Source organism: Penicillium atrosanguineum (assembly GCF_028827265.1).
Source record: "Penicillium atrosanguineum strain IBT 20685 chromosome Unknown utg000007l_segment0_segment0, whole genome shotgun sequence".
Classification (NCBI taxonomy): Eukaryota; Fungi; Ascomycota; class Eurotiomycetes; order Eurotiales; family Aspergillaceae; genus Penicillium; species Penicillium atrosanguineum.
The window spans coordinates 2,757,435-2,777,034 of NW_026623139.1; the positions used below are offsets into that span (position 1 = coordinate 2,757,435).

The following is a 19,600-nucleotide window of genomic DNA, read 5'->3' on the forward strand; positions in this document are numbered from 1 at the left end:
AGAGGGGAAGATACCGGTCGATGACAAAAGGCAACCCCCGCTGATGGTATCACGAGGCGGTGAGCCCCTGTCCCATGACTCAGCCGGCCTCTGCACGTGCGCACAGTCATTCTCTTGTTTGCCTTACTCAATAGCTGCCTAGACTATTGCAAACGTATATTCCTGTTATCATCGCTTTTATAGAGTCCAGTGACTTGGAAGGCAATACTAGGTAGACCGGTGATCCTTGATCCTCGGTAGACTCGGAAGAGGTGGGTTCTCCACCGCGGATTCAGAAAGACTCGGCGATGGAGTATCCTCAGTCAAAAATGTTCGTAAACTGAATGGCATGATAAAGGATGTCTTCATGATACCCGATCTCTTAATATTCACCTCAAAACCTCTCGTATCTATGGTAAGATTGTGGTATAGATCAATGAAGTTCTTTGGGGCTCCGAAGATGGTGCCATACCAGATGTGGCTTAGCGTACCCACCGCACCCGTTCCAAATTTATACTGCGTATTTGTTGTGACGGTGAGGTGTAGGCCGGAAATGGCGCGGGCGGTGAGGAATCGCGGGAGTGGAAATCCATCGCATAGAGTGACCTACTTACCGTCGGGAGTCTGGATGGTGGTTTTCGGTCCTTAAAACGTTTAGTATCCCAGTTTCGTTCTTTCCAGGGTTCGTCGTAAGAATACCCTCGTTTTAGGGCCGTGGCTGGCTTAATTAGGTTCCAGTAGTGGACTACGATCTTAACCATCTCTTCTCGAGTATTAGATAGCGATCGGATATGGCGATGGATTTCCTCCTTTAAGATAGGTTGGAGCTTGGCGAAAAGTCAAGTGTACGATTCTCTTCCAATTCGCGCTCGAGATATTATTCTAGCGAGTATAGATAGGTGTAGAAGTCACGGGGATCCTAGCCTATTAGTTGGCAAGCTTTCTCGATTTGGTCCCGTACGTCTACGCGGATGCTAGTAGCATTTTGTATCGAGGATAGAGTCCAATCTTCGAAAACGCTCCAGGTTTCAGTAGCCTTACGGAGGTCTTCTCCTTCCTTTCCAGTATTATGTTCGAACCGCTTAGTCCAACAGGACGAGTCCATGAAACTTAAGGGCCGTGAGGATTTTGGTCTTGTCGTTATAGTAGCGACAGGGTGTGGGTTAGAAGGCGAAATTGAGGCTAATGAGTCATTCATAGTGTCTTCTAATAGAGAACCTCATATTAAACCGGGGGGATGTCGTCGATCTTAATATTCGCGTTCTTTAGCGTTAGATATGGGTCGGATTGGAGGTAGGTAGGCCCCGAACTAGTAGGGAATTGCTGTTGCAGTTCCGCTTCTAGCTACGCGATCTTATCTCGAACGGCTTTGATTTATTCCAGTTGGTGGATTCGGAGGTTTGTCGCTTCAAGACGAGCTCCGAGGTCTTCTTCGGGTGTGGGGTTCCGGATTAGGTCTGGAGCACTAGCTCCAAGAAGGCACGCTGCTCTTGCGGAATCGTTTCGGCAGGTAGTAACCATATTTCCTTAGGTAGTCAGGGGTAGAAGGATTAAAATTGTTATGCCAGAGGTATTAACTAGACAAGGAACGAGAGGTTGACTCAGATGAATCCGGATGAAACTTCAAATGATACAGAGACTAATATTTAGAGAACATGATTGTCCTGTAAGACGTATGAGAATATATACAATCAAGGGTCGAACTCTACTTAAGCGAGCGATCTATCCCCGGATCCCTGCTATTCTGCAGCTGATCTATCACGTATTCACCCAGGTGAAGTAACATGACCATGTGGGGTTTATGCCATAACATTATTACAGATACTAATAAACTCAAGATCTAATTCCGTCTCGTGATTTATTTTGGCGATCGATGAGGGGGTATTATTATAGTATATAGAGGCTAAGCATTATGCTCGCTAAAGGAAAGGTTAATCTATTCTACTATATCTAAAATATAGGTGGGTTTTATGCGTTAAGTAGGGGTTTGAGATAGATCGAGAGTGTATATCTTCAATGCTAATTGAAGCTCTCTCTTGCTTTAGCACCCCTGCCCGGAGATTATGATCCCTGCGATTGAACCGAGAGGCCTGAGGCTTTATGCTTAGCCCCCAAAGTCAATGAATTCTTAAAACAAGTTCTCGTTTTTGAATGTTCTCAAACATTTTCTGTTGTTGTCTTTGAATTTGGTTTGATTTCATTCCAATATTATTTGCTTTTCGAGGGCGCATTGTTTGAGCCTTGCAGATGAAGGGAAAACCGTTATTTGCATGTATGGTGTCGAACTACTAGGGCCGGAAGATGCCGGCTATACCTTGGATACTTCTTTTAGTATGTCAATTTAACGACCCCTTATTTCCGCTGTCTTGGTCGATCGTCGATCGAATTTGTCTTCACTGATCCGCGGCTGGTGTCTCCATTGAACGGCCATAACGGAAATAAGGTCGTATTGACTGTCTGTGGATGTCTGTGGAAGGCTACGCCCCCCCTTGATCTACACTACCTGCCTCCGGGAAGATGCAAAAGAAACAAAAAGAAGAAATCATCGGTGCTGCGTGTTGATTGTTCATCCAGAGATATTTCATTATCATTACTGAAGACAATTTATTCTGTCACCCAGGTCGCGATCTGCCAACACTACACCATGGCCGTAACAACACCCCCTTTGTCTTCCTCGAGCATAGTTGAAGACATTGAAATCAGTGCAAGACATTCTGCAACAACCGAGAATCCAACCGCTCGCCAAGGAGAAGAAGACCCCCCCCCCCCCCCCCCCCCCCCACCCCCAAGCCCATCAACAACGAAAAAGAAGACGCAGAGGATTCAGAGACCACGAAGAAAGATGTTCGCGAAATCACCGGGTACCGTTGGTTTCTGATTTTTTCTGCTCTATATCTATCAGCCCTGATGTATGGACTTGATACGACCATTGCTGCAGATGTGCAAGGAGCGGTGATTCATAGATTCCACGAAGTTGATCAACTCGCTTGGATTGGGGCCGGGTTCCCTTTGGAATCAGTCTCCGTCATCCTTCCATACGGCTTTCTTTTTACGGCCTTCAACATGAAGTGGCTCTACGTTGCAGGAATCTTGTTGTTCCAGGGCGGCTCCGCTCTCTGCGGTGGCGCCCCGAACATGGGCGCCCTAATCTTCGGACGTGTGATTGCTGGCGCTGGAGGAACAGGAATATACTTGGGAGGCCTCAATTACTTCTCTGCCATGATAACTTCAAAGGAGCGCGGTGCATATCTTGCTGGTACTGGCTTCGCCTGGGCCCTGGGAGCGATTCTGGGCCCCGTGATTGGCGGTGGTTTCTCAGATTCGTCCGCAATCTGGAGACGGGGATTCTACATTAACTTGATTATTGGTGCCATAACAGCCCCGGTCTACCTGTTCTATCTTCCAGCAATTCACCCAGCCCCAGGAAATCCCTTAGAGACCGGCTGATTAGCTTGGACTATGTTTGTTTTGCCCTCAGCGCAGGAATGGGGGCGACCTTTGCTATTGGACTCATATTTGCCGGTGGAATCTGGCAGTGGAGCGATGGTCGTACCATTGCAATGATTGTGGTTTTGGGAGTCATTACTGCTCTTTACGCCATACAACTGTGCTTTTGCGTTTTCACAACTCCCGAGTGCAGATCGTTCCCTGGACACTTGCTAAGGTCTCGGACTCAGGTCCTGTTCTACATCACAACAACCTGCGCCAATACTTGCATGTTTTTCACGGCGTTCTACATCCCTATTTACTTTCAATTTACTCAAAACGACACATCACCAATGGCCGCCGTACGATTGCTTCCCTATCTTCTATTCACCATCACTTTTAACCTGGCCTCTGGCTGGACGCTCCCTAAAATCAAGTACTATATGCCACTGTGCTTAGTATCTGGGATATTGATGACCGTGGCTGGTGCATTATTTGCGGCTTATCTCTCTCCATAGACGCGAGTTGCCCAAATTTACGGCTTCAGCATTCTGATGGGAGTCAGAACGGGCATAACCATGCAGCTGGGGTACTCTGTGGGTAGCCTAAAAATGAAACCCACTGACATATGTACTCAGCGCTATCAACCTGCAAAATGTCGCGCAAATTGGAGCTATTGTTATTTGCCTCGTGATTGCTAGCCAGGCTTTCCAGTCAAATGCCGTGGATAACCTGAGCCAGGTTCTGGACGGCCAGGGATTTAGCCAGGCCGATATTCATGGTGCTGTGGCAGGGGTTCAGAGCACACTGTTCGAAAAGCTGAACGGCGATCTACAAACTGTGGCTATTGTTGCAATTACATCGGCGATGGCACGGGCATTTGTTATTCCACTTGTAGCTGGCGCAGTGGGTAGTATTAGCTCATTGCTGATGAGCAGGGAAAGGCTTTTCGGATAGGCTAGGCCTATTGGCATGAACGGGAGAACATACAAGGTTTTGGTTGGAGTAGGTTACTAAAATGTCGGCATGGATATCCCCCAGATACCGGGGAAAGTGTTATTCTTTATGTTCACGTTGTTTGCATGTCTATTCCTCTATCTTGTGAAGGCCCAGCGCGAATACCAGCTCAGGGGGATGACTAACGGCGCTTGGCGGGTGTAGAATAGTGGTGGTCCGGGGTTATAGGGCGGTCGAGCGGCGGCGTGCCGCTGAAAGTTACGGTGGAAAGGCGGCCGCCAGAAGCTGTCATTTTCGGCATCATTTTCACAGGTCCTTATATTCTATGTGTAAATTTATCCTTCGCTTTCTGCCCAGACCGAATCAAAGCTCAGCTTCGGCATCCTGGGCTAACGTCACTTAGCTCCGGACAAACTACGGTCTCTTTCCCATCAGGGAGCCATGATGAAACCGTGTCAAGGATGTATTAGACCCTTCTAATTTCCAGAAACATTGGAAGCAGTACATGCGAAGACGAAACAATCAACCGCACCCAAAAACACAGTCCTCAATTTTCATTCTCCTTCCAAGTCAACGACAACTGCGGACGGGGCACCTTCTCCTCATTCCAGCCATATATTCTCTGGGTTGTTTGGTTCTCTGTCTCCCCTGCCTCAACCATCTTGCCTCGCGTTCGATGAATCTCGACAAGACTGCAAAGGGCAATGGTTCTCGGCTCACTATTTGGCCCGAGATCTCTCCCATACCCTTTCTCTGCCTGTTTAAACATTTTCTCGGCCTCATCTAGCTTCCCCTGGGCGTGGTAGATTTGACCCAGGCTGACAGCTGCACTGAGAGCCAATAGGCCCTCTGGGCCACTCGTCCTTTGGTACCCCTCCAATACCCAATTATACTGCTTCTCTGCCGCTACCCAATTTTTCTGCCGCCAGTATACACGTCCCAGATCTCTAGCAGCATCTAGTGTTGACTTGTGATTTTCTCCGAGAGCATCCTTGTAGCCTACAAGGGCCTGTAGGTAGTAATGCTCTGCCTCGGGGAATTTTGCCTGATAGTTGTAAAGACTAGCGAGGCCGGCAACACTCGCGAGAACTGTGAGAGAACTCTTTCTCAATTGGCTTCCCAGTCCGATATTTTTCACATACCCTTCCTCTGCCTGTTTGAACCTCTGCTCGGCCTCGGGTAGTCTTGCCTGTTTGCTATAGAAATGACCCAGCTCCACACATATCTGAAGCGTTGACTCGTGGTGTTCATCGAAATGCGAGGTGTACCCTTGCAATGCCAATTTAAACATCTCTTCGGTCTCTACTGGCTTTTGCTGTTTGAGGTGTAGGCGAGCCAGTGCAGTGTAGACGCCTAGTATCAGAGGATGATCATCGTCAAAAGCTTTCTTGTAGCCATTCAAGACCTCTAGAAACATCTGCTCTGCTTCCACCAACTCACATCTTTCGTAGTGGAGATAGGCGACATGGAAGGTATTTTGCAGTTTTGAGATGTCGCTGTCGCCAAATTCTCCCCATGCATCCTTCAATGGTCCAGAGTATAGTTTTTCCGCTTCGGAAAAGTTCCATTGAGCTTTGTAAAGCAAAGCCAGAGTCGAAACAGACCTTAAAGTTGATATGTGGTTTGGGCCGAAAGTTTCCCTTTTCAAATCCAATGCCTCCTTCAACAACTTCTCTGCCTCTACATTCCTTCCCTGCTGATGTATAACAGCCCCCAGGTTATGCAGCAGCATCGCCTTTAATCTCACATCTATTTTGGGCATCTCCATTTTCCTCAGAGCCTGCCGAAACATCATCTCTGCTCTGTCCAGTTTTCCTTGGTCACGGTAGAGATTTCCAAGGAAATGCATGCAACTCATCAAGGATTTAATATCATCGTTCTCGGTACAGACTTCAATGTCGTCGAGGATTCTCTGGCATCGACTTGTGTGCTTCAGAAGCCTTGGATGCGGGGTCCAGTATTTTGCATATCCTTTAGTCGGTAGGTGCTGTCGTAAACAGAATAGAGCCAACTTCAAAGTTTCGGGATGCCACTTTTTGCCGTTAAGTGGATCGTCTAGCACATGAATTGTCCAGTCATGAACACAGCTGTGCATGCTATACCCACCAATTTCTGGGTCTTGAGATGGAGAAACAGGGTTTTTGGTAACCAGACCATGGTCACACAGAGCCTGCATCGTCCATTCAAACTGCATTTCGTCTTTGGTGACCTGTAGAAGCCATCCTGGTCCTTCGGATTGGCCCTTTTGGAGAAGCTGAAACCAGATGTCTTGATTATCAAAATAAGCCCACAGCTGAAGGATCTTTTCAGCTAGCTGGTTCTGTTTTCGGACTTGACTCAGAGACAGGTCCCAGGTAGTTCTCAGAGTTTGATCGTATGAGCTCAGTCGAGGAGACATTTCCAGCAAACGCGACCATGACTCTTGATACCTATGAAGATAATCAGCAAAGCTGGCTGGAGACAAGCGAAGGTAGCAGCCGGCAGTGGTCAAGGCGAGCGGTAGACCATCTAATCTCTCAGCAAGCTTCCTGGCGTCCGCATCTAATCTTGTCAGTAAGGAAGGCAAAGTAATGGGTTCGATCAACTTGCTCTGTTCTAAATTGTCCCGGCCGGAGGTGTGTGATAAGACGAGAAGACAATCCGAGACCTGGGCGAACTTTTCCACTGGAATACCATGACCCCAGAAAATCCCATGAGACCGAGTGGTTACAAGGATTGCACCCTGTTTTGCGACTGGGAAATATTTTCTGATATCGTAAATGTTGATTTCATCATAATTGTCGAAGCACAGAAGCCACCGCTTGTTCCTGGCCATGCTCAACCACTCTCCGAGCGCAGTGACCGCTTCGTCAGGTCCTTTCTCTTCGACACAGGTCCAACGGTTCTTGAATAACGGGCTGTCCTTGATCCGTATTGCATTGCTCAGAAAAGATTGCTTCAAAGTGTCCTCATTTTTACTATTGAACCAAAATACTGCAGAATAGTCCTCCCGGTGCAGGTTGGCGTAGTTGAGAGCCAGCTGGGTCTTCCCCATTCCTCCCATGCCGTAGATCACACCGGTTCTTCGGTCTTTGGAGTACTTCAAGCACTTCTCAATCTCCGCAAGCTCATGGTCTCGACCCACGAAACATTCAGACTCATAGACCCCCGGTATGCCGAAATTGACGGTAAATGGCTCGTCGGGTTTGACTTTGCACACAATAATAAGTCAATTTGATTTCGAATTTGAATTTCGCTTGTGCTGTGAAAGTGGCCACTCTAGTATACACACGTACTGTTCTGAAGTCTTGACTCGGCCCATTCTGAATCAAGTTCGCCTGCCTTCTCGCTCATGCGACGAATACGTGAAGACACTGTCTTGTACCCATCATCCTGATCAGTCTCATACCGAACCATTTGACGATGGTCTGCATGTATAAGAATTCGTTCGACATTCACAGTACCTGGAATCACGGCAGAATAACGCGGAACGACCTTGGAATTTGAATTAGTCACACATTTTAATAAAAGAATATCGCGTCCTCTTACCATGATCCTCGCACCTGTGACTAGCTTCGTTTCGTATTCCTCAAAAGCAAAGTGGGTCACAAATGATTGTGAGATTGGCAAGTATTGTTCATTCTGCTGCTCCAGCCATTCTGAATATCCTTCGAGTTTTTTGAGAACCTTTTTATTGGTCTGGATGGCCAGTGAGGCCATGTGTAGCACAAAAGTGCCTGCTTTCACGCCATTGCCGCCTTGGTGTGGAGTGCCCATAAACATGATACCATATGTGCATGCTTTAATCCAGCGATGCTCTGGTAAATGATCAGAGGTAGTTCCATTTGAGTAGATCAATGCCTAAAATGGAAATATATAAGCTTTGAATCAAACATTGAATGGGTATTTCAACTTCCATACACTTTTTACCACAATGCCCCCCAGACTGTGAGCGATGAAAATGATCGGGAGACGACTTGTCTATGTTGAGTGTGCTTAGTATAAGCCTGATCGTGAAACAAAGTCACAAAATTCTAACCTTGCTTATTTCTCTTTCGTTAGACAGGGCGCCCACAAGAGCTTCTCCATGACCCCAGAGGGTGCTATGGCTAACCTCAAAGCGGCTATGAGTGTTTGCGTCGTAGCCCCAACTCCATATCCTGGCGTTCGGAATATCTTGAGGAAGAAAATCAGCAAGCCAGTTCTTGCCATTTGCCGCTGTCCATGTCGTATCTCTATGTCCATTCAGGCCGTGGACGGCAACAATGCTGTATCACAGGCTATTAGTATTTCGGTGACGTCGTGACTTCCTAATATGAAAAGTAGGCATACTCAACGGCCGGCTCAACTCCCTCCTTGATAAGCTTCAATCCTAGATCTTTCCGGTGGTCTGTCTTCTGTGAAGCTCTGTTAGCTCGCTGAAGCCATAGAATCAAGAGCTATCTCGCACAGTCTTTTGTTTATCTGCTCGACTATTTCGTGAGAAGGGGAGGCGCATTATAGCCAGATTTCCTTCAAATTGCCTCTTCTGGAATTGGGATACTTTTGAGATGAAAGATTCCTTGAAAATCCCCCGGCCAAATATATCTTTCATTCCTAGTTTCTAGCCTTTTTAGTGCCGGCCCCATTTTTGATGGCATAGTCTCCACCCTCGTGCCTCCTGCATAAATAAGTCTGCTTAGCGTGGTTCCCCGCTGCAACATCCGTCACATCATCCATCCAATAAAGTTCCTCTCCCTTCAATCTCTAGCGCTTATTCGATCTAGGTACATTAATAGCTGAGCGGGGCCATCACAATGCCAATCAGTTCGAGCTGTGCTTGGCCCCCATTGTTGCTGCGCCAGGACGGTAGATGAACACGAATCCTTCGCTAAAAATGTGCGGATTTTTTTAGCCTAATGTAGCTACTTGCATTAGTTGGCTAGATACAAGCCGAAACCGGTTCGGATTTTCTGGGTCGATGCCTAGTTTGGTACTTATGTCAATGGCGCGAGGGGTTCATCTTCTGGGCAGCCACCTACGACTGGTGCGGCAACTCCAAATGATTCTCTGATTTCCCACGAGCTAGCTACCTTGAATGCTACAATTTTGGGGGAAGTAACCCATGATAGTAAATTGAGTCACAATCCGAAGCGTACTGAACGAACCGAGGTAGATAGATTGTTGAAAATCACCCACAGGGATTGAGAGTTCCAAGAGGCCCAGTGATAGTGGAATAAGCTAATTTTGATCGCCTTTGTGTAGGTCAGCGGCTAGCTGCGCTTCCTTGCTTCAGGGATAATCACGGGTACGATGATTCGCATGTGCATGAAGCCCATTGTATCGTGCTCGTGATAGACCCCAGCGGCTATTTAGCATACTTTTCCATTATCGGTTTCAAAATTGATTTCCCTATCATTTCCATTGAGTGTATCTTCGAAACTAAGCCCCACAAGCCCTTTTGGGAAAGCGAGAATGCCCGCGATCCAGGCGATTTGACGTGGCTCTGACGCGACGGATGCATTTTGTTATATCAAGTGGTCGAATTTCCCTCAGTGTACGCTCATAACTGCCAAGTTCAGTACGATCACTCTGTATCTAATTTTAAGTACCTTATATACTGCCAGGGCCCGTCAAACTCATGAGCCCAAATCAATATGGAATCAAGCGCCACCCTACCAGCAAGGGTCCCAGTACAGGCTAGACGGTTTCCTCGAAACACTAGAAGTTTCTATAAGCGCCGTTCTATCATCCAAGTGACATATGATGTTTTCTTAGAATTGAGTGTACCACAGATCATTCTTGTTTTCGCCTCCTTGTTTTGATAAATGCAGACAATAGCGATAACAAGCTCTAAGGAGCAGGTACCTGTTCTGTTGCTGGGGGGTGGGGGGACAAAAGGTTGGCTGTTTCATGTTTTCCGTGGGAAATCCAGTCAATGTTTATTTTTGCTTTGTAGAACTTGAAAGCATTTGGATTTTGTACTCGTGATTTGCCACTCATGCGTTGGTCACAAAATATGATCGAGTACCAAACTTGAAAATTCATTATTAATTATTGAATACGTGCAATAGTTGCGTGCTACCAAGTTGAATCGAGAGTACAGTACACATATTAGCTTCAACAATTGAAGCAGGGAAGCAGGCAAAGCACATACAGTCGGACAAAAACGCAACCACAGCCCGCTTTAATTCTCTCCCCACATTCTACTAGCTAAACAGCCTGACCCAATAGATAATGCAAATAAGCTCAAACACTTTGATCCATTCGTTCTTCTGAATCTCTTGCGGGACAATCTTATATACTCCTGCATAGACCCCTTCTAATCTTAATTTCTCGTTTCTTGAACAACTCAAGGTACGACCGGACAGAGAAGTCATCGCCGCCTATTCAGGCTTGTTTAACTATCTCCTTAGTCGGGCTGTATGATATAAGGGGGTACCTTTCTTCTCGAACTCACCCTCCCATGGCTTTCAATAGCCTCAAGGCACCGATATCGCATCAAATGTGACAGCTTCTCTAGATATAACAATGGTCATTAAAGGTAAGGTGGGCGGCGAATATGGGCTGCGATCATGTGTACGGGGGAACTGTAGGTGCTTATCTGTGCTTATCTCATCCATGCAAACTGGACAAACATAGAGAATCGTACGACCAAGTTCCATGATCTCGCAATCCACCCACGCAAGTCTACTTTGCTCTTTACACTATTCTTAAGGCATTGAGTTGGTCTCAGCTCTGTCCAATTGCTTTTATTACCTAATTTCACCCGTTGCGCTGACATTTCCCCGTCGCGACGATGGCTTCACGATCTTTCAGGACTCTTCGGAGGTTTGGCCAGCTGTCTGCTCCTTGCGCTCGTACAGCCGGTCGCAGTGCAAGCAAATCATTCCGTGGGTATGCTACGGAGCAGACTCCACGTCAAAAGCAGCAGTTTACTGTGTGGCGACCATACCTGCGCCTCGCAATCGGCGTCCCCTTCATCGGCGCCATCATCTACTCTATGGTATGCGAAGAGTTCTCTGTGCGCGATCTAATCAACTAGCTAACATCATGACAGGCCACTGGTGAAGTTACTGACCTCGACTCCCCGTCTATTGCTGAACTGGATGACGCTCTGAAGAAATCTTCTTCCGTCACCGAATCCTCCCCCATGCGCCTACGAATGGAGAAGCTCATCAAGGGCCACCAACAGAAGATTATTGCAGAGCTGGGCAGGATAGATGGCAAGGAATTTAAGACAGATACTTGGACGCGCCCCAATGGCGGCGGTGGCATCTCGTGCGTGTTGCAGGACGGCAATGTCTTTGAGAAAGCCGGTGTGAACGTCTCCATTGTATACGGCGAGTTGCCGAGGCCTGCCATTGAGAAGATGCGTGCCGACCACAAGTCCTTCGTGGGTGCCGATGTCGAGTCTCTGAGTTTCTTCGCTGCCGGTCTTTCCCTGGTCCTCCACCCGCACAACCCTATGGCTCCGACAGTCCACCTGAACTACCGATACTTCGAGACCTCGGATCCTAAGGACCCTATCAATGGTGACAAGAACTGGTGGTTCGGAGGTGGTACCGATCTGACGCCCTCGTACCTCTTCCCAGAGGATGCCCAGCACTTCCACAAGACTATCAAGGACGCATGTGATCGCCACGACGCGACTTATTACCCTAAGTTCAAGGCTTGGTGTGACAAGTACTTCTACCTGCCTCACCGTGGTGAATGCCGTGGTATCGGTGGTATTTTCTTCGATGACCTCGATGCCAACTTCCTCCAGACCTCCGCTGGTTCGTCCTCTAACCCTCAAGAGACGCTGTTCTCTTTCGTCTCGGATGGCCTGGCCTCTTTCCTGCCATCTTACGTGCCCATCATTGAGAAACGAAAGGATATGTCCTACACCGAAACTCAGAAGGAGTGGCAGCAGCTGCGCCGCGGCCGCTATGTCGAATTCAACCTGGTCTACGATCGCGGTACCAGCTTCGGCCTGCGCACTCCTAACGCCCGCGTTGAGAGTATCCTCATGAGTCTCCCGCGTACCGCCAGCTGGGCCTACATGGACCCTGTCTCGGGTACAAGGACTGAGAGCATGCCTGTGGAGGAGGAGGAGCTGGCAGAGGACAAGATTAGCGAAAAGGAGATTTTGGATGTGCTAAAGCACCCCCGGCAGTGGGCTTAAGCACTGACCACTTCCTGGGGGGTAATTTTGCATACTCTTCTCCCCATCTAAAATGTCTATATATGTACACTTCATGTAAAACAGTCTATAAACAAATGTTCACTTGGTATAACTAGTTATCCTCGAATCCAGGAAATTCCCACATCTCCTAATCAAATATCAGATTAGCTTGACAATCCATACATTCGCAGTCTTCGCTTCATACCTCCAGATCAGCGTTTTCAGGCCAAGGTTTCTTGATACATGCATCAGTTCCCGCTCATCACGCCCCAATCGCCATTACTCCAGATGAGTTTCATCTTCCAATTCTTCATCTTCCAGAGTCCATCTGCCTCATCCTTCACAACATCAATTACGTACAGCGAGCCGCCCATCAAGTTCGTCGCACCAGGGGTCTTCCCGGTGCCTGGACGGAAGTGCTGAGAGAGTGCAGAAGCCGTCATTGAGGCTTCAGATGCCCCTTCGACCACATTGATACGCACATTGCTGATGAAGTGGGTGGTGTCCAATTTGGAAACCGTGGCAAAGCATTCGCTGTGAATTGCGTCTAGGCCATTCATGATGCGACCATCAAGGTCAAAGACTGCGTCGTGTGTGAGTGCGGAGTCGAGAAGGGCTTGGTCGTCCGTGTCGAAGGCAAGAACTGCGCGGTAGAGGGCGTCGGCGACAGCCTCACGAGTGGTGAGGGAGAGAGCGGCTTGCATCTTTCTTTCCGTATGTATAAAATTGACTTTGGATTTGGTTTGATTTTAATTCTTCAAGCCCGGAAGAACAAACGTTTTTAACTACCTCATTTCGTAGCCTGAATCATAAAGACTGTATGTGCAGTTAACTCCGTCTACTCGGACTTAAGCTGGTGATCCATATCACGGTGTACTATGTGGCCAGTCATGTCCAGTAGGAACAAAAACATATGCATCAAGGCTATGATGTAACCCTGTCTACTCCGACGGACTTAAGTTGATGTTTCCTATCGCCGCTTATCGAGTATAGTAAGAAAATAAAAGAAGAGAAAAAAACAGATGCACCTAGGCGGGATCGATCCGCCAACCTTCCAGGAATTTTCATGTGAAGCTCCCGGTGGGGATAATTACATAAGCTGGATGCTCTAACCAATTGAGCTACAGGTGCCTTTTAATGCCTAACTTGTCTGCAGTTCCATACCTTGATCCCCTCACATTTCAACCTACATTGGCAGCCTAATGGGATCCACCTTGATTGTACTGATTGCAAGTACAGGGGCGGTCCGTTCTGAACATTGAATATCGATCGACTGTAACTGCGCCAGCTCGATCGTAAATGGACGTCTATTCGATTGAATGATACAAAAGTCATCAAATCAATAATACAAGTAAAGAATTTTACTTGGGCCATAAAAAAAAAATCAGTTTCTCGAGTGGATCACGTGTGGGGCTCGAGCCCTACTTCCGTATGCGGAAGGTCAAGGGATTTCATTCGAATGTATAGTCTCACAGTTGCAGGCAGAAGATAGGGACGATTCATAAAGCATTGCTCTAGATAATTAAACGTTAAACCTAATTGGAAAAAGAAAAACGAACTACGCTAGACCGCTTTGAATTTGAACTTGGAGAAAATAGCATTCACCTTATATGTTCCCAAGCTCCGTTGTAATGTCATTGCCAAAACTAAAACACCTAGATGTGGAGTGTAGCAGAACGAGAATACTACAATTACACTGTGATATTGAAGTATTTGATAGTCACTAATCCCGAAGAGCGGCAAATTATATGGGATAAGCATGTCAACAGTACAAAGATCAAGGAATAACACTTTTCCCGGCGTAACGTTGTGGCATGATTGGCTGCAAGCTGTTCCACTCGGGTCTCTGACCCAGCCGTAACGAATGATGGACTACTCTCGATCGAAGATCATGGATGATCATGGATGAATATGTAGAATCAGGACACTAAAAAAGATTTGAAAGATCTATAAAGGAGGCCTGCAAAGTAGGCGAATAGGCCAAACGGGTCGAACAAGGCTAGCAAAGCCTCTTTGGTAGATGGCTTACAGATGGTATCTTTTGAAAAGAGGGATAAATCAGGGATTAAAATGTCGAAAGCCTTTCTGACTTCAGGACCTCGATCAATCCCTTGTCAAGCCATATGTGAATCCGAACAGGAGGTCGTATACATTTATCAAAACACAACCTTGTTCAATATGGCCATCAAGTGGACCAACTCACAAGCACCCACCAAAGCATGTGAGTAGTAAATTTAACACCAATATGAACTGGCTACTTCCAGTTTGGGATCGTCATGTCTTTGCCCACCTATGAGAGTATCCGCTGGTTTGCTTTGCTGGGCCTTTTCGAGGCATCAACAACGTTTTTCATGGGTCCATTTACCTAAGCCGAGACACTTCTAATTCCACATTGGGCGCTTTTTGATATGCTAGATGCTTCTTTTAACTATACCCACCAGGATACTGGCCACAGATACTGTGGGGTAAATTATTATAACTGGCGTTAGACAAGATAGGCCCCGCTCCTATCCCACTGCCAGGGGCAATCATTGGATCGAGTACAACAATTGGTCCTCTATCTCTGGTTATGCGAGGAGAGTACATTCTCATAGCACTCGTTGGTTTGCGAACCCAATTGGGCCATGGGAAATTGTGCTCAAGAGTGCACCGGAGCGTTTCTCGGTCTATCGCCATGCATCATGCTTTTGGTTGATGTTTATCCACTGGATAGAATCAAAAGTGAATCAAGGGGAAATGTGTGGATTTCTGTCGACCTCAAGAGAATGAAAGATGGCAAGGCGCAAGCGGGGAGGCCTCAATGGTTGCTACCGCTGACATGACGCTTCTAACTTCTAGTGGCGCTGTAGCCTTCAATCGGCTCCCACTATACTTGCTCGAGCACGCGCTCGCGCTCCTTTGGAAAGTTTGGCCGAGGAGAATATAGTAATGGAGCCCGTTTTGCCACGCAAACGAGCGGGCCTAGAAATGTGCAACACGAACCTTATATAGACGTATAAAACAATGCAGTCCTATTTAAATCACAGTGGCTCTCGACTTACCCCAACAAACCCATAGAAAGCGTAGATAGAAGGGTATATCAAGTTAAAGAACGAAGAGAAACTGTGTAAGATCATTGAATAAGGAGTCATCGCTATAGCGTGCGGTGCTATAAAACATAAGCAAGATTCTGATCGTGAATAATACCATTAGCAAGGTCGAGTCAATAGTTACAGAACTCCTTACTTTTTCCAGACATAGCTTTTCATAGAGCAGTCTACTAGCTGGAAAGACTCTGAGTGAAACCGATCAGCGAGATCTCGTAGGACACTATTCCTTAGTGCCTACTATTGTGGCAGATGTAAAGAAATACATGACTTGAAATTCGCTCAGATTAGTTTTGGCAGTAGATGAAGACGACTGGTAGTTCCCATATAATAGAATGTTCTCGCCGTTTTGAAGAGCAGAACAGATCCAGAACAGATTTTTGCATTATCATGCTGGTTGGCTCTACCATGGTACATTCTTGAATACGACCATCAATTAAGCTTTGTCTACCCTCCCTTCCTTCCCCCCGGGTCACCAAAAACGGCGTAATTATTTTCTCTTTTTGGTTTTCTTTTCCCCTTAGAAGTAGGTCAACGACTTGGATTAAAATGAAGATATTATGAATAACCTAAAAAAATTGGACTCGCCGGGAATCGAACCCGGGACCTCTCGCAGAATCGCTATAAGGATGCGAAGCGAGCATTATACCCCTAAACCACAAGCCCACTAATTAGAGAAAATAACAAATTATTGATTTATAACAGCAGTCCAAATTCGCCTAATGCAGACGAAACATAAGTCGGAGCTGGTCAATAGCGTCAGAGGTTACTTTCAGATACACTCTTTCGGATCAAAGAGAATGTATGATACACCAAGATATTATGACTCTGGAAATGCTCAATAATGTGAATAATGTACACTTGAAAAGGTCTTTCTGGCCTCTTCCGATTTGATGGACAACAGTAGAAGCAAAGACAAAGACAAAGACAAAGAACATACATTTTCCGCAGGGAAGCATACAGCCCGAAGGTGAATAATGGACGATCTAGTGGGGATATAAACAAAATCTGTAGTCAAAATGAAAGAAATGGTACCTTCCGAGTGACGATCCACGGGACTTATTGGCCTGCAACCACACTTCTTTGTTTGGCTAACCAGCCTCGAGGATCGGCCACATTGGCACCGTGCCGATATCGCGAAACAGTCATGTTGTTGTTCTGCCATCGGCTCTGAAGGTGGTACCAGGCTGAGCTGACGAGACTCAGCTCTCGTGCTTGGTCGTCAATGGTTTTTTGCAGCTCGATCTGGAGTGTGGTTAGCACGGGGCTGTCAAATACTGAGCCAATGGAGGACTTACTTCACGCTCCTTTGGGATGCCATCATCCAGGTTCTCTTCGTAGTTTTTCATGCTCTCCCGGAGCGACTTGATGAGCTCGTTTTGCTGTTGAATATACTGTGGGATCATTGGAGTTAGCATTCTTCCTCGGTGGAGCTCTTCAAGGTTGGAACTGACCTCCGCACGCTGAGCGAGTCGTTCGACATTCTTCTCCAAGACTCCGGCACACTGTTTAAGGAGCTCAAAGCTCGACTTCTGAGAGGTGTCACTGCCCTCACTGTTATGGGTCTCAAACTCGCCCAACAGCATCTGCATCTCATTCATCACTTCCTGGTCTTCGGCGCTGATTTCGTTTTGCTTGTCGTCAAGCATTTTGCGCAACTCCTCTCGCTCAGAACACACTTCGCGCACCAAGGTCTGACTAGCATCCACTTCAGCTTCCAAGTGGTGCACATTCTGGGCAAGATTGTTCCATTCACCGCGAAGCTTTGACAACTCGCCCGAGTTGTGTTCTTCAAGCTCTCGGAACATTTCGGCTTTCTCCATGTCGACAAGACCAACTAGACAACAGTTAGCAGATTTTCACGTGGTGTGTTCTTAGAGAGCTTTCATACGCTGAGTCTGCGCGTCAGACAGATCCTTTCTGGTGGTTTCCAAAGTGTCCTGAACTTCGGCAATCTTCTTTAGTGTGGTAGTATAGTTCTCGTATAGTTTCCAGTATTCGTCACTTTAAAAAAAATTAGCAAGTAAATTGCAGAGCATTTTAGGTTCACATACCTTTGTGTGGAGTTAGCCTTTGCAAGCTGCACAGATGCATTGAAACCCTCGGAAAAGCCTTCTGATTGATTCTCCTGGGGCAAGTCAGCTTAAGAAACCACACAGAGGAACATAATAGATTTACAGCTGTTGATTGCCCCTTCATTGATTCCACCTCTCGCTTAAGGTCGTCGTTCTCGGATTTACTGCGTTAATTAGCCATGATCACTAGTATTGTGGGGAGCGCAACACATACAGCTGAGATTCCTTCATGCCAATTGCCTCAAAATCCTTATTAAGGGTTCCTTGCATCTTTGACGTGTCGGAATCCGGCGATGGACTGCCTGGCAATCCTTCAATTTCGCGAAGGCGTTCACGAAGCTCGCTGATCAAAGCATCGTCTCGTTCATGTTGCTCATCCGCGCCCTGGAGTCTCTCGGTAAGTGCATGATTGTTGAACTCGAGCTGTTTCTTGAGGTTCTGGATCTCATTGCACTCCTGTTCAATGCGTGGAAGAAGTTTGCGGTATTCTTCCAACTCCACATCGCGCTCGGAGGTCCATCGCTGTTGCGAATCTGACTCTTTCAGTTGTTGCTGGAGGTCTTTGATCTGGTTCTTGAGAGTTTGATTCTCTTTTTCAAAATCCTGGCTGGCCTGGAGCTTTTGGCGGTATTTCTCAGCTGCATTTGCCTTGCGCGCAAGCTGGTCTCTCTCTGTGCGGAGCTCATCATAGTCATCCTGCAGCTTCTGGTAGCGCTGGTTCTTGACCTTCAAGGACTCCACCGTCATGCGAAGACTGTCTACTTCATCTTGGGTAGCAGAAAGCTTGGCCTCCTGGGACGCGATGAGATCATCCTGCTGGCGCGTCTTGCTCTCCAAAGCCTTCGCGTTGAAACCCAAATCACCCTTTCCAGACTTCAGCGTCACCAGGCGATCCTCGGTGGAGGCGAGGCGATTTTGGAGAGTATCGTTGTTCTCCTGAAGGCGCGCCAAACGGTTGTGCAAATCCTCCAGCGCTTTCTCCAGCTCCTTTTTCTCGTGGGTGAGACGATCGTTCTCCGCAAGCACCTTTCCGACGCGCTCCTCGAACTTCAGCTCAGGGTCCACCGCGTGGTCGCGTTTCGCCAGTTCCTCCTTCAGCTCATCGGCCGCATCTAAGGGCTCATGCTGGCCGTTATGCGCCTCCTCAATAATGTCCTTGAGGCCCTCCTGGGTCGAGGTGCTCAATTCTTGAAGTGTTTGCACGTATGTTCCCGCGTTGGGGGAGCTGATGGCCGCGATAAGGAGAAGCTTCAACAATTTGTTGGTTTCTTTGGTCGATGCTTTCTCCGCGATGGCTTCGAGATCGGGGGAAGGATCGAGACCGGACGGTAGGGAGTCATCGTTCTGGTGCCGAATGTAGCTGAGCAGGAGCTTGTGGATGTGCTTCAGGTTCTGCCATTTGGCGACCCAGTGGTCAGCGGGGTTGCGTTCGGGGATCTCATCGAGGAAATACTGCGGGTCGATATCTTGGAGGATCTCCCATAGGATGATTCCATCGGTCAATTCATCTGTGGCTCTGAGTGTTTTGCCCAAGGAGAAGCTGTTGATCCATTCCAGCAAAACCTTGGTCACTGTATGTTCCGCCATGACGAATGTTCCTATTGAGAAATTTCAAAAATGGATGCAGCATTCCTAAGAACAGGGGGGGGGGGGAGGGCAAAGAGAGTTGGCCTGGGGAAGATGCGGATCCACGCGTTTCGGGGCCGCGAGGAAGGCCGAGTCGCTAGCGGGGATGATCGTCCCCCCGAGTCTTAGAGGGACTATGGACGAGGGACCATGGACTACGAACTTCCTTACTCTATGGTTTCAGAGGCACGCGGAAAAATGAGCATATTAATTCAATAATGGTAATTACCAGGCCGAATAATCCTCCCGATTCCTTCCTATAGATCACGCGTCCTGCGGCCATCGTCTGTAAAGTCAATCCCGTGTACACCAAAACACCAAAGATA

At 47.4% G+C, this 19,600-nt stretch overlaps 7 protein-coding genes across 7 annotated transcripts; 4 read left to right on the plus strand and 3 right to left on the minus strand.

The window, feature by feature from the left end:
- Positions 1-2,886: 2,886 nt before the first annotated feature.
- Positions 2,887-3,426, plus strand: N7443_009237 (uncharacterized protein; the record flags this gene model as incomplete). Its single annotated transcript, XM_056889293.1, has 1 exon — positions 2,887-3,426. The coding sequence occupies one exon, from the start codon at positions 2,887-2,889 to the stop codon at positions 3,424-3,426; it is 540 nt and encodes a 179-aa protein (XP_056738595.1).
- A 38-nt stretch (positions 3,427-3,464) lies between these two features.
- Positions 3,465-4,362, plus strand: N7443_009238 (uncharacterized protein; the record flags this gene model as incomplete). The annotated part of the gene is made up of 3 exons (XM_056889294.1): positions 3,465-3,863; positions 3,924-3,994; positions 4,044-4,362. 3 exons carry the CDS (start codon positions 3,465-3,467, stop codon positions 4,360-4,362), a joined length of 789 nt encoding a protein of 262 aa, XP_056738596.1.
- Positions 4,363-4,909: 547 nt separating this feature from the next.
- Positions 4,910-7,758, minus strand: N7443_009239 (uncharacterized protein; the record flags this gene model as incomplete). The annotated part of the gene is made up of 2 exons (XM_056889295.1): positions 4,910-7,551; positions 7,638-7,758. The coding sequence occupies 2 exons, from the start codon at positions 7,756-7,758 to the stop codon at positions 4,910-4,912; spliced, it is 2,763 nt and encodes a 920-aa protein (XP_056738597.1).
- A 670-nt stretch (positions 7,759-8,428) lies between these two features.
- N7443_009240 (uncharacterized protein) lies at positions 8,429-8,647 on the plus strand (the record flags this gene model as incomplete). The annotated part of the gene is made up of 1 exon (XM_056889296.1): positions 8,429-8,647. The coding sequence occupies one exon, from the start codon at positions 8,429-8,431 to the stop codon at positions 8,645-8,647; it is 219 nt and encodes a 72-aa protein (XP_056738598.1).
- A 2,472-nt stretch (positions 8,648-11,119) lies between these two features.
- On the plus strand, positions 11,120-12,487 carry hem13 (coproporphyrinogen oxidase; the record flags this gene model as incomplete). The annotated part of the gene is made up of 2 exons (XM_056889297.1): positions 11,120-11,326; positions 11,381-12,487. 2 exons carry the CDS (start codon positions 11,120-11,122, stop codon positions 12,485-12,487), a joined length of 1,314 nt encoding a protein of 437 aa, XP_056738599.1.
- A 248-nt stretch (positions 12,488-12,735) lies between these two features.
- N7443_009242 (nuclear transport factor 2 family protein) lies at positions 12,736-13,191 on the minus strand (the record flags this gene model as incomplete). Its single annotated transcript, XM_056889298.1, has 1 exon — positions 12,736-13,191. One exon carries the CDS (start codon positions 13,189-13,191, stop codon positions 12,736-12,738), a length of 456 nt encoding a protein of 151 aa, XP_056738600.1.
- Positions 13,192-16,632: 3,441 nt separating this feature from the next.
- On the minus strand, positions 16,633-19,244 carry N7443_009243 (putative microtubule binding protein HOOK3; the record flags this gene model as incomplete). Its single annotated transcript, XM_056889299.1, has 7 exons — positions 16,633-16,818; positions 16,872-16,967; positions 17,028-17,410; positions 17,465-17,577; positions 17,628-17,701; positions 17,752-17,812; positions 17,863-19,244. Coding segments are annotated over 7 exons (2,295 nt in total), but the record flags the coding sequence as incomplete, so codon positions are not given.
- Positions 19,245-19,600: the final 356 nt, after the last annotated feature.